The sequence below is a fragment of the Camarhynchus parvulus genome, chromosome 2 (assembly GCF_901933205.1).
Source record: "Camarhynchus parvulus chromosome 2, STF_HiC, whole genome shotgun sequence".
In the NCBI taxonomy this organism is placed as follows: domain Eukaryota; kingdom Metazoa; phylum Chordata; class Aves; order Passeriformes; family Thraupidae; genus Camarhynchus; species Camarhynchus parvulus.
Window position 1 is genome coordinate 58,776,775 of NC_044572.1, and position 13,085 is coordinate 58,789,859.

Consider the following 13,085-nt stretch of genomic DNA (forward strand, 5'->3'; position numbering starts at 1 on the left):
AATTCTTCACCTGAACAACCTCACTTATCACTACATGCTGGGGGCTAGTCCAGGGAAGGAGCCCGGCAGCAAAGAATTTGGGGATCCTGGTGGATGGCAGCACTGTGCCCTCGCTGCAAAGACAGGTACCGGGCTGCATCAGGCAAAGTGTTGCCAGCACATCAAGGGAGGAAATTCTTCCCCTCAGCTCAGCACTGAGGGAAAGTGCTGAGCTGAGGGGAAGAGACGTGGCCATGCTGAAAAGAGTCCAATGAAGGGCCATGAGGATGATGAAAGGACTGAAGCATCACTCCTACAAGGAAAGAATGAGAGAGGTGCCTTGTCTTCTCTCAGCCTGGAAAAGACAAGGCACAAGCAAGATCTTATTAATGTCTATGAACCTGAAGGGAGGTTGCAAAGATGAATGAGCCAGGCTGTCTTCAGTGGTGCCGAGTCACAGGACTAGAGGCAATGGGCTCAAACTGAAACACAGAAGGTGCCACCTCAACATCAGGAAACACTTCTAACTTGAGGATGACTGAGCACAAGCATGAACTGTCCAGGGAGATTGTGGCATCTCCATGCTCTGAGACATTTAAAACCTGTCTGGACATGATCCTGAGCAAGCAGCTGTAGGTGGCCATGCTTGAGCAGGAGGGAGTTCTGTTGACAGAGCAACACCCTGAACAGTATTGAGTCAAATACAGTCTTTTTTTTTTTTTAAGGCAATATTACAAACACAAGGGGTAAGCATGAAAAGGCTTGCATTTTTTTCAACTCACTATATATTTAATACAAAAACCTGAAACCATTTCCATTCTCCCTAGATTTTCTATGTTGAGCCTTATTGCATACAAGAATATATATTAAAGCAGTTACTAACTTTTTTGGATGCCAGGAAAGGGACGGAGGGAAGCAAGAGACTGAATATTAGATTTCTATTGGAAAGGTACACCACATACTTTACACTGGCTATATAATAAATTGGTATCAACACAGTTAAGAAGTAAACTCTAATAGGGAAAGGGAACAAAAAGCCCTAAACCCACTATTGTGTAACAAGTCTTGAGTTAGACACTCCCTCTTTTCTTTGGCAGGTGATGCCCTGATTTCTGCACTGCCTTGGAATCACTTGGCATGGAGCACCATTAAGGGATGTGTTCAGACCACATTAGAAAATATTGCATAACTAGCAGTAATAATAAACAAACATCTCCTGTACCCCATTGCAAGTCAACTGAGTATTGGAGCCTTTAGTACATTAGGCTTTGTGACAAGAAAGCTTCATCAATGTTTCAAACGGTGTAAAAGCACTGCCACACTGCAGAAAACACAACCAAAGTCTCACACTAAAATAAACTGTGCTAATATTAAAAGTTAGGAGTTTCCAGAAAGTTACGTGAAAATATGGCATGGAAAATGCTTTCGAAATTATTGCTAAGAGCATAGACTTAAAAAAAAAAAGTTTAAAACAAACATGAGAAAACTTGGTCTTCACAATGATGTTTGCAAAAAGCGGTATCTGTTGTTTAGCTTAATATGACAATCTGGAAATATATTTTCTCTTATTATTATTAATGGACATTAAGGAAAAACATTATACAAAAAATTCTCTTCACAAAACACAGCAGTTATTACAGGTTAAGATCCATATTATACCAAATTACATTGATTTCTCTCAGACTAGATCAACACTAGGTAATAAAACTACTGCGTAGTAAAAACTCAAGATATTACTTTATTCTTAGACTTCCAATAAGACAGGCCTGTGTTTAGACATACTCCTGTCCAATGCTTTTACAATATTTTCTAATTAAATTTGTAAATTACATTATCATGGTTTTAATAGAGAGCTTTATGTTGCATTGTGTTTTGCTCTTGGACATCTAATTATTAATGTATTTTAACACCACCCAGTGAGATCACAGTCTGACAGCTGAAATTGAGAGTACAAGATATCACAAAGTAACACATCCCTTTTACTTCTCTACAAAGTTAACAAGTGTCTAATTTGGAAAACAGTATCTCTTATAAACAACAGTAACACAGTAAACAGGGTAAAATCTTTCATGAAGAAACACATTAATGCAAGAGAATCATGGGAGAGATTTGATGGAGAAAAATTCACAGATATGCTTAATGTTAAAATCTATTTTGTAAATGTGGTAATATTCGCAGAATACATTGATCTTCTAATCATAATTTCTTAAAGATTTATTTACCATTATATTAAAGACAAGGGTTTTTTTTTTCCTACAATTGGTATCTACGTTTGCACTTTCAAATATGGAGCTTCACCAAGTAGTGGAGATAATGAGCATAAACACCATCATGTTTGGTAAGCCTGACTTCAAAATACAGCCTGTGAACTGGCAAGCAATTTATTCTGTTTCAAAAGCAATTTTGCTATTGTGTTGGAAAATTGTACTTCAGTATTTAAAAACAGTAAGATAATGAATAATGGATTTTTCATAACTAGGATGAGAACAAAAATCTTTGTGTCTTTGTTACCTAGTATTTTGCTGAACTTAATTGCTTGAAGTGCTGATTTTCCTTGAGTGACAAATCAATTAAGTATAATCCTAGAAACTTGTATTAAAACAGGGAAGCACTGAAAGCAACATGAATAAAGAAGCCAGAGTGGAGACATCAAAACTCTCAGCACGACTGCTACTAAATCAGGTATGAAGAAAACTATCTTGACAAAATATGGTTTCCTAAGAAAAAAGGAACATTAATATTAAACAACTTTCCACAAAATCTGACTACTATTAGAAATCTCATTGAACAGATTTAACTGAAAGTCACGTACAATAAATACTTTTAATTGAAATTTTGATATAAATATCTGCTGTGAAAATGATGCCTCAAGTCACATGCACCTACGTCATTCCACTTTGATAGCTGTTTGCCAGAGCAGATGCAGATGCAGTTTCATAGGTACCATAGCAGGTAATGGAAGACATTTTAAGTTATTCAAATCTAACTTGGCTACCTATTCAGGTCCATAATAATTTCTATGTTTTCTGCCAGCTTTCCATTACTCTAAAGGAGCAATATCCAAGGGTGCAGCAGGAAGGTGCAAGACACAGGGCAATTGTGACTGCATGCTTTTCTGGTTTTACTCACTCAACAAATGTAGAAGCAGTATTTATGAAGAGGGTTGTTTTATCTGCTTGATCAAAAGACCCAGATAGGAATATAAGCACTGTGTCAGATCCTGCATAAATATTTGTTCCTCATCATCTATCAGTTTTGCTATAGATGATCATTCACAAGAAGGAAAACAAAGCTGATGTTTTAAAGCAGTATTTCTGAAACCTAGTGAGGGAGGAAAAAGGAATACATGGTCATGAGTCTATGCATGAACTGGACCCAGGAGATGGCTGTGGGATGCAGAGTAGCATGGAAGAGAGGCTGCAGTAGAAAGTCTTGAGTAAAAAAGCTGAGAAAGACTAGCTGAGCTACTGCCACCCAATGCTGTGACCATGTTCCATCTGCTGAGAGCTGGTGATTTGGCTGAGTGGTTGCCACAGGACTCCCTCTGCTTCCCATCACAGGCACAGGACAGAGTAACCTACACAATCTGTCTCATTCATACCCTATCCTGCTCTACCTCCAACCTATGTGAACACTTTCCCAGTCTGAGGATAAAGGAGGAATCTGCCAAATTGTAGAGAAGCATCAGTAGAAAAAAAATGAAGAAAGTGACAGGCATTTCCATATGAAGAGCAAACTTGTTTCTTAAAGGATGAACCACCAAATCAACAACTGCTGCAGACTACCTGTATCACTGACAAAACTGTCCAGATCACATCCTCTAATGAAGAAAAAATTCCCAGGAAACTGCAGCTGCATAGATTTTATTTAGCAAGGCACATTCATTCATAACCATGTTTATAACTAAACAATGTAGTTTCATGTAACCCTTCTTAAACAAATAACCAGTGTATCCATAAAACAAATTGCTTTGCTAGAAAGTTACCCAAGAAAAATCAAGTTACAAATAATTATTTTCCTCAAATATTACCCTTTATTTCTAAGAGTTAAAATTTACATTTTTCCTCTAATTTCAAACACCTCTATGCTTCAGACAGCAGTAAATTCTGTTAAACTACAAAGCAATCATGCTGCTCCTAGATTACAAGAGAAGTTGAAAATAGAAAACTCTTCTACAGCTAAATGCATGAAATTTAAAGAATTTTCTTTGACCTCTTCCCAAAAAACACAGAAAAGGTATTTCTAAAGTTTTTAAGATTGATTAGAACTTGCTGCTCTATGTTCGTATTCAGCTTCAGCTGTGCCTCTAATGCAAGTATAACATCCTAATCAGTGTTTCTTGGGAATCTCTGAACACAGGTCCTGACCTGAAAAAAAAAATCAGACACACAAAATACGGCTACTACAAATTTTTATGGAGTAACCACAGTTAATACTAACAGCTTTTAAGGATGCTGGATATTTGTAGAGCAGAACATTTACATCCAGGATCTTTAAAAAACAGTACAATATTCTTGCCATAGTGCATGTTTATCCACTGAACAACAAAATATAAGGAAAAAGTACTTCTACTGCATGCAGGCAAGTTTATTACTGTGTCACCGAGATGAGTAAGACCAAACTCTGCAATAAGACCAAATAAATCATTGCCTCCCTGCCCCAAATGATACAGAGAGATAATACAGAAGACCACAAGGCAGTATTGTTGAACTACTACTGCAAAAAAATTTAACAACAACAACCAACCAACCAAGAAACAACAACAAAAAAATCCCACCACAAAACCAAACAAACAAAAAACCAAACTAAACAAACAAAAAACCCCAAACAAACCAAAAGCTGGTATCTTCAGCCTTGCAGAACTAAGGGAAAACCCCTTACATCTGTTCAGATAAAGGTTTACAAGCATAATAGAAACTTATTACCACAGCAGCTCCCTTTCATCAGTAGCTTTTAAAAAATTGCTTTAAACAGATACCAAAACAACAGGTTCCACCAGAGAAAAATCAAATATTCTGAATGCTATTTGCCTTCTCTTTCTCCTACATCACACTTTCTTACTAGAACAACATACAGAAGAAGCAAATTGAGGAGACATGTAATGGAGCCACCATGATAAAAGGCACCCATCTTTATTACCCCTTGCTCACCTTACAAAGCGCTATGCATACCTTAACACAAGATCTTTTTCAACCCATGACAAGATGAGTGAGTCTCTGTATTTAACAAATAGATACCAGAAATACCTAAGTACACAGTAGGACCTCAGGAAACATCATCTACATTCAGCAGAACCCTTTTTTAATTAGTAGGGTATGTCATTGATCAGAACAACAGGGCCATTTTATCACTGTCACTGGGTATTGTTATTGACATTGTAGCCCAATCAATTGTTTTCTCTCCCTCTTCTTAGCAATCCAAATGCCTGCCCAAGCAATACAAATCACTGCATTTAGATACTATAGGTACAAACCAGGAAGGCATGCAAAAATAATAGCTTAAACATGCAGTCACTTGTGCTTATGCAAACAATAGTTACACCTGTAATAGTTGTTTGAAGTTCTCAAATTTTTTTTCTGCCCAATGATTAAAACACTTCAGATCAGGATAGTTACTGTAAGAATAACTGTGCCAAAAATTATGACTTTCTGTAAACCTATCTTGGTATGAAAGACCACTACTAGTGAACAGAAAAACATAAAGACAACATTTTCCAAATGCACAGTTTACATAATGTCAAATTAAAGAACAGCAATTAAAAATCACTTTTTTACTAAAATCACCTAAGGGTTCATATGTCATCTAAATTTGTGTCTGCAGATAAAATATGGCACCAATGAAAGTCTTATTGTTTGTAAAATTATTTTACAGTTGCTAATGTGAACAACTTTATATGCATGTCATATGGTTACCTGCATCATTAAATCATTAAACTTTGCTCTGAGAAGTAAAAGCCCCAGAACCTAACAATGGCAACACACGCTGCATAAAAAGTCTGAAAATATTCACATATGGTGAGACTATTTTTCAAAACTTATACATCAAACTCCTTGGACCTTTGCTCCAGGCAGAAGTTTCAGAATCTGCACCTATCCTAAATAAGGTGTCAGTCCCAACCAGCAGGATTAACCTATAAATACAGTCTTTAGCAGGGGAAAAAAAAAAACAAACCCAAAAAAAACCCCAAACCCAAAAAACCAACCAACCAACCAACCAAGCAAAAAACTCCCCCACAAAAAACAAACCCAAAAAAGTCCAGGAATGGGAATACATGAACTACTCCTTTTTCTAAAAACTAGAGAACTAGTTTCTCCATAACTTGAGATCTTGAAAACAGACCCAACTCAACCACTGTTACACAAATACAGCATCCCAAGTACAAAGCTGCCACACAAACAACCTTGTTGGAAGAATCAGAATGCAGAGATGGGATCTAAGACTAAGCCTAAAAGTCACTAAGTGACATAGTTCCAAATGACAGGGATGAATCTCTGTCCAAAACCACAATCCAGGAAAGGCTAATAAACAAAGGGCAGTATGTCCCTGCAAGACAGTGACATCAATGTTGAATGTTTTTTTATGAAAAAGAGACAAACACTTTGAATTTCTGGTCAAGTCTATAAAAAAGGGAGGGGTGAGAGCTCTCCTGGAAAAGAACAAAGGATATACATGATTGATCCACTTTGCAAGAATGGCATGAAAGTACAGACAACTCTCCTAAGGACTATTCTAGAGATTTCTTTATACAGCATTTGATCCTTTCCTCCTTATGAGAAAACAGAAGACAGAGGTGTATTGTAATGAATATATATATTCAAATACATCAGCATAACATACAGCTGTGTAATTTAATGTGTTCTCATCCCCAATACACTACAACATCTACATATCAGCACCTGTAGCCTGAAACACTTCCCAGGAATACCATATTTAGTTGTTCAAGATTCATGACATTTCTAGCAAGTATCAGAGCAACCTGCAACATTTGCAGCTTTTGGCATCACAGTAACTACTGACACATCTCACTTTGAGTTGCTACCTCCAGCAAAGATTTCTGTCCTGCAGAGACAGAAGACTCATCAGTAACTGTGCATCCATTTTGCTGCCATTTCTGCTTGCTTGTCACAGAATAAAGGAAGTACCACAAGAACCAGGATGACGTTAGGAGTTTTATCCACAAGGAAGTGCAGGTGTGTCAGTACACATATGGAGAATTAATAAGCAGTATCCACTCTCACAGCTGCTTAACTTCCAGGAGTTTCTGTGATCATGTCCAGAGTTGCAGAATGAATAGCATTAACAATGCTATTTCTACAAAAAAAAAACAAAAACAAAAAACAAAACAAAAAAAACCCCAACAAACAAACAAAAAACCCCACTAACAAAACAACAAAACCATAGCATAGATATTTATAGTTTCTGGATTTAACATGTTATTGCTTCTGGTCAAACAACAGATGTTGGAAGAAGTTACTGTCACTTTGCAAAAGCAGTTTTAAAACACAGATGTTCAAAAGTAAATTCAGTTCCATCTTTGGAATTTTTTATCACAGAAACTATATTAAAATTCAAATTAATGCCAATATTGTTATTCATTCAGCCTCATCCATAATTTTCAAGCTCATTTTCAGGATGAAATATGTAAAGCCATTCAATTAACAGGTGTGTTGGGGAGAAGATGAAATTGAAACCTGTATAACTCTGCCCAGATACTGTAAGAACTTTTGTTCTAAACATTCAGAAATACCCAGGGGAGGAGATTCATACAAACTAGCAGCATTTCACAAAACTGTACAAAGTACCAAATATCACTGCATATAGCCCATTTAATGGGTAAACTCCACTAATATGTATTAATATTTGGGGGAGTTGAACAAGTATGGACAAGTATATGAACAAGTATTTTGAAAGGATTTCCAGACCTGCACTTATAGCAATATAAGTCATGAAGTTTCTGTGAACAGCAGCCTACAGGAGATGTTAGGTCCTAAAAGCTCTGATTGTTACATGGCCTCACTAAATAATATTTTTTGTTATTTGGAGACATTATTCTTAGTTATTACACATGAAATATCAAAACCTACTGGAATACAAAGAATAACATCTAGACTGTGAAAATCACATTGTCATTTAGAATAAGGACACAATTCTAACAAACAACTGAAAGGCAGCAGGAAAAAAAAGGTATTTTAACAAAGTTCATATCAGACTGTCAGAAATGAAAAATTCCACAGCATTACAGTACCTGCCCTATTATCTATTGACATTTTTATCTCTTTTTTGGTGTTTCAATGTGGAACCTAACCAAACACCCTGAGAAATCATAACCATAAGGACTACAAGATCGCTGGGAATAGCTATCATTCAAATCAAAGGCACTAGAAGAGTATTACTACATCAAAAAAAATTTTTTTTTGCATACTACAAAAACTGGTTTGAGATTTGTAAGTATCAGCAAACCATGTGAATTTTCATTGAACTTAAGTTCTGCAGACTTTCATTCCCTTTTGTCAGGAACAGATTTTTTTCTATTATACATACTTCACATTAAATAAGCTACAGTTCACAAATTGTTAAACAACAAGTATTCTACATTTACCTGCACAAAAGACACATTATCCTATTACTTGGTTCGTTTTTCCTTCTTGTGCAAGTTTCTTATTCGCTAATGACATAAAAGAACTCCAAAATAGCAGTATAGTCAGTTGCCTCAAAAAAGAGTTGCTCCATCAGTGGCAAACAGCGGAGACAAGCAACAGCAGTTGATGTGTTCCACAACTTGCCCTACAACAACCACTTAATATATCCAGTTGTGCCATTCATAAATACACTGCTGTGGCCCACACCATGAATGAGGACCCAAGGCATTTCCTTCCAGTGGCTGGGTATCTTTCATGACACCTTTATGAATATCTGGAGTGCAAGTGAATTTATGTCACATAAGGGAGAGCTGGAAAGACGTGATTTTCTGGTACCAGCCCAGGAGTCCCAACACCTCTTACCTCAGCCCTATTAGGCCAAATACAATCATGCACTGACAGCACCAAGCATAGAACACCTGAATAAACCAGGTATTTTGTTTATGGCTAAATGATAGTTTACTACTGTTTAGTTCCTTATCAGCTTCAAAATTCCACCAGTCTTCTTGTTTTCCTGCCGCCAACCTCACATGACAGCACAGTCAACTTCCCTCCTGTGGTCAGTAGTTGATTACTCTGTGGTTGATGATGACAAATACAAGTCAAACAGATGAGAATAAGCCTCACTGCACATTTAAGGTGAACCTGAATGTTCTCTGGTCCTCTCTCTCCCTCACCATGTAAACAAAAAGCAGCAATTATTTTCCTGTAGATAATAACCTTCAAGCTGAAGTACAAGGTGCTGAAACAAGTGCTGAACCAATCAGTTTTTTCCCCCAAGCCTTTTTACAACTATGCAAATTGGATATACTAAACAATAGCAAGGATTTTTCAATTTCATTTTAAGGTGAACAACTTCTTCCTCCAAGATAGATTTCCCTGACTGTTAACAGCAACACATGAACAGTTCTCTGTCCATCTGAGGTAGGGAAAGATGAGAGAAAATGTAAAAACTGAATTTCTACTGCAAAAGTAATAAGTTTTGCTTAAACATCAGAAATAAAAGCAGAACAGGATGCATGGGTTCATTGAACCATAGGTAATATTTAATATGTATTTTAAATATTTTTAACAGGCCTTAACACATACAGTATGAATATATAAAAATACATAATCTTCTCATGTTTATTTATATATAAAGTACATTGCAGGACATTTAATGATTCTTAGCTGGCTACAATTTTATACAGAAGTGTGCATATTATTGAAGTTTCTTTAGGTATGTATGGGAAAACATACTCCAGCTTTAAAATATGCACTATCAGTCTGTCTAAATAAATCTCAAAAGCACAACGTGCACTACAGACAAACAGTGAGTGTGACAAACAATGAGTATGATAATCTTTGTCCTCACTGCAAAGTGAGCTACAGCAACACTGGCAAAGACTCCTACAGACTGCTTAGCTCAAGCAAAAGAAGTCATTCTACAAATTAGATGCAAGGCCAGTAAAGGTTAGCAACTGATGAGTTGTATTAACTGATGTTGCACAGCAGCAGGACAATTAACTGGAGTTAAAAACACTACCACACTAAAGTTAAGGATGTGTGTATAAGACTTCCAAGATACTGTAAATCCTTCACTGAAAAAATAAATCACACCAAGTCAAAAAATCTTGAAGGTCCAGAAACAACAGCACTGGATTAAACCCAACATGCCAACTCCAGTATGTTTTAATAGGTGTTTGTTTCTAGACATCTTCAAAGATATGTATTACACCCTTTTAGGCAAAATCCTCAAGCATACATGCACATGATAGGTTTCTGCATATCAGAGACCTCAGTTACTTCACTTCAACACTCTCATAAGTATCTGACATCAGGACCTTTGCTGCAGTTTCCACAGGAATGCAAGGCTTCTTCAGAGTCTGTGCTGAAGATAAAGATTAGAAAAGCAGGATGAATCATTCATAAAGACATAGAAGCTGTAGTTCAATTACAAGCTTAGAGCCACAAGACTTACAAGTTGTAATTCCACTATTTGCACTGCTGTATTTCCCCTTTGACTCTACACAAGACAGCTGTGGTAGACTCCACACAAGTGTTCCCATGTTTTTATTGCAGGTCCATAGGAAACTTTCCAGAGGTGCTCTCACAAATCCAAGGTAAGGTATTCTTGAAGGAGAATGACCAACTTACTCAACTCACATTAAGAAAAATAAAACCAATAAAGTGAATGAAGAGGCTGGTGTAAGTATTCTGATTCTCAGAGCTCAGATAAGCAATTCATTAATCAGGTGATCAAAAATGAAGAAACAATAAATGAGCCTGTCAATTTTTAAAGCTTTTATATACCTACAAGAAGCTGCACAAAAGTAACTAAAAACATAGATAATCACTTTTGTGGAGGAACAATATGTTAAATACACAGATTATAAAAGACCCTAACTCTGAAAGATGTCATCTAAACTGGAAGGAATGTAATCCACAATCTTTGGAGGGCAATGTTGATCAAAGACAGAGGGCAAGAGGCAAATCTGTAATGAGTTTGTAGTTCCTTGCTAGTTCCTACAGTTTGCCAAATCTGCGTATAAAGCCACAATTAAACAGTTTGTCTAAAGAATGACACCTGCACACATACCTTCAATTAACCTGTGTAACCATCTGACTTATGGACTCAAGCCATCCCATCCACAGCATCACCACAACACTCCTGGTTAACCTACAACAGAACTCCCAGTACCTTTGATAGTCTGGACTAAATTTTTGCCTACCAAATCTTCCTCTTTATTCCCAATTCCCAATTTGCTACAGAGAAGCAAATTTCAGTGAGAGCATTCTCTGATTCAATCCTCTAAGGAATAGTGTTAATGATGATGACACTGCCCTACCTCAGGACAGAGGACAAACCTACAACAAGTTGTCAGACATTCAAGTATTAGTGAGATGGGGAAGGCTAATACTATGGCAGACTGTCCTACAAACTTGTGAATGTTCATAAAAAAACCCTTTATCTAGTTTAAGAATCAAGACAACATAATGTAAGCCTAACCTATTTTGCACAGCTTTAAACTACCTTTTTTGTTGGTTATCGCATCCAGACAAAGAAGTAAATACATTTAATTCATTATGAAACAGATTTATTACATTTTATTCATTATGAAACAGATTTATCACTGTATTTGCACTAGAAAAGAGCACCAACTACTCTGTTCTTAGCAAGTCCATTTGCTTCATATCCTACAACTGCTCCCTCCAGTGCTTCTACCCACAGACAATGCTCTACAAGAACCAAAAGAGGAAAGAAACCTGTAATTAGTAAGTACAATCACATAATCCACTGTAAGAGTGCTATCCAATGGAGATACCAAAATTATGGAGCAGAGTTTTTCCACGCTCACAATAGCATACCTAGAAATTATTCAAAATAATGGGAAGCAAAACAACATTCAATTTTTGGCTGGAAACAATTTGATGGCAGATCTTTAAACTGTCTTCTCGAAATTGTTTAAGCCCAATAGTGTATCTTTGAAGGAATTTGAAACTATTTTAATGGCCACACTCAGGAATGGCGTCCGTGCTAGCAACCAACAACTAGCTCACAACATATTTACTAAGGACGCCCAAACAAGCCCCCCGCCGCGAGCATCCCTCTCCTCAATGAACTCCTGCCCAGGGACCCGAGTTGCGCGGAGTTGCGGGCGGCGGGGCCGGGCGAGCGAAGGCCGCACCCGCGGGCGCGGGGCTGGCGCCGGGAGCAGCCGGGCCGAGAGCGCCCGGAGCATCCTCCCGCCGCCACCGCAGCCCGTCCTGGCCCCAGCCCCGTCGCCGGGACACAGCGGCCCGGGAGAGGCGGCCACCGCCGCGGAGGCCTGCGGGAGCCGACGACTGCCAACACCCCCCTCCGCCATCCGCGGCGGGGCCGCCGCCCCTTCCCGCCCTCCCCGCGGAGCGGACGGGCGGTCCCGGAGCCCCGCAGGGCAAGCGGGACTGGGCGAGGGGCGCACGCCGCCCCGCCCGCAGCTGGGGACAGGGGAAGGAGAGGGGAAGGAGGGGGGCAGCGGCCGCCGCGCCGGCCCCGCCCGTACCTGCTGTGCCTCTGCGCCGCGGCGGCGCTGCTGTAATAGGCCACCCTGCGCTGGGCGCTGCGCGGCACCGGGCGCAGCGGGATCTGGTCCGCCATCTTGGGGGCGCCCCCCCGCCGCCCAGCCGGGCGCCGCCCGGGCCCTCCTGACGTCACGGCCACGCCGGTGACATCGGGAGGGGCGGGGCGGGGGCTCGAGGTAAACACGGGGCGGGCGGCGCGCGGGCGGCGCGCGGGGCCGGCGGAGCTTGGGGCCCTCAGGGAGCTGCAGTGCGGGAAGGGCGGGCGAGAGGGAGCCGCGTTCTGCTCCTTGCTGCCCGGCTGTAGGACACAGCTGGTGCACAGGAAGTTCCACCTGAACATGAGGAAGAACTTCTTTCCTATGCGGTTGCTCAGAAAGGCTGTGGAGTCTCCCGTGATGGAGATACTGAAGCGCCGTCTGGACG

General features: G+C 39.4%; 1 protein-coding gene across 5 annotated transcripts in view; it reads right to left on the bottom strand.

Annotated features, from left to right (window-relative positions):
* The window catches only part of ATP9B (ATPase phospholipid transporting 9B (putative)), a 158,897-nt gene extending 146,127 nt beyond the window's left edge, over window positions 1–12,770 (bottom strand). For all 5 annotated transcript variants that reach the window (XR_004061703.1, XM_030971882.1, XM_030971881.1 and 2 more), the window contains exon 1: window positions 12,644–12,770. Coding sequence is in view for 4 of the 5 variants with exons in the window: in XM_030971882.1 (XP_030827742.1) it covers window positions 12,644–12,738 (95 nt within the window). In the remaining variant the exon portion in view is untranslated. The remainder of the gene's footprint in view (window positions 1–12,643) is intronic.
* Between the last annotated feature and the right edge of the window lie 315 nt (window positions 12,771–13,085).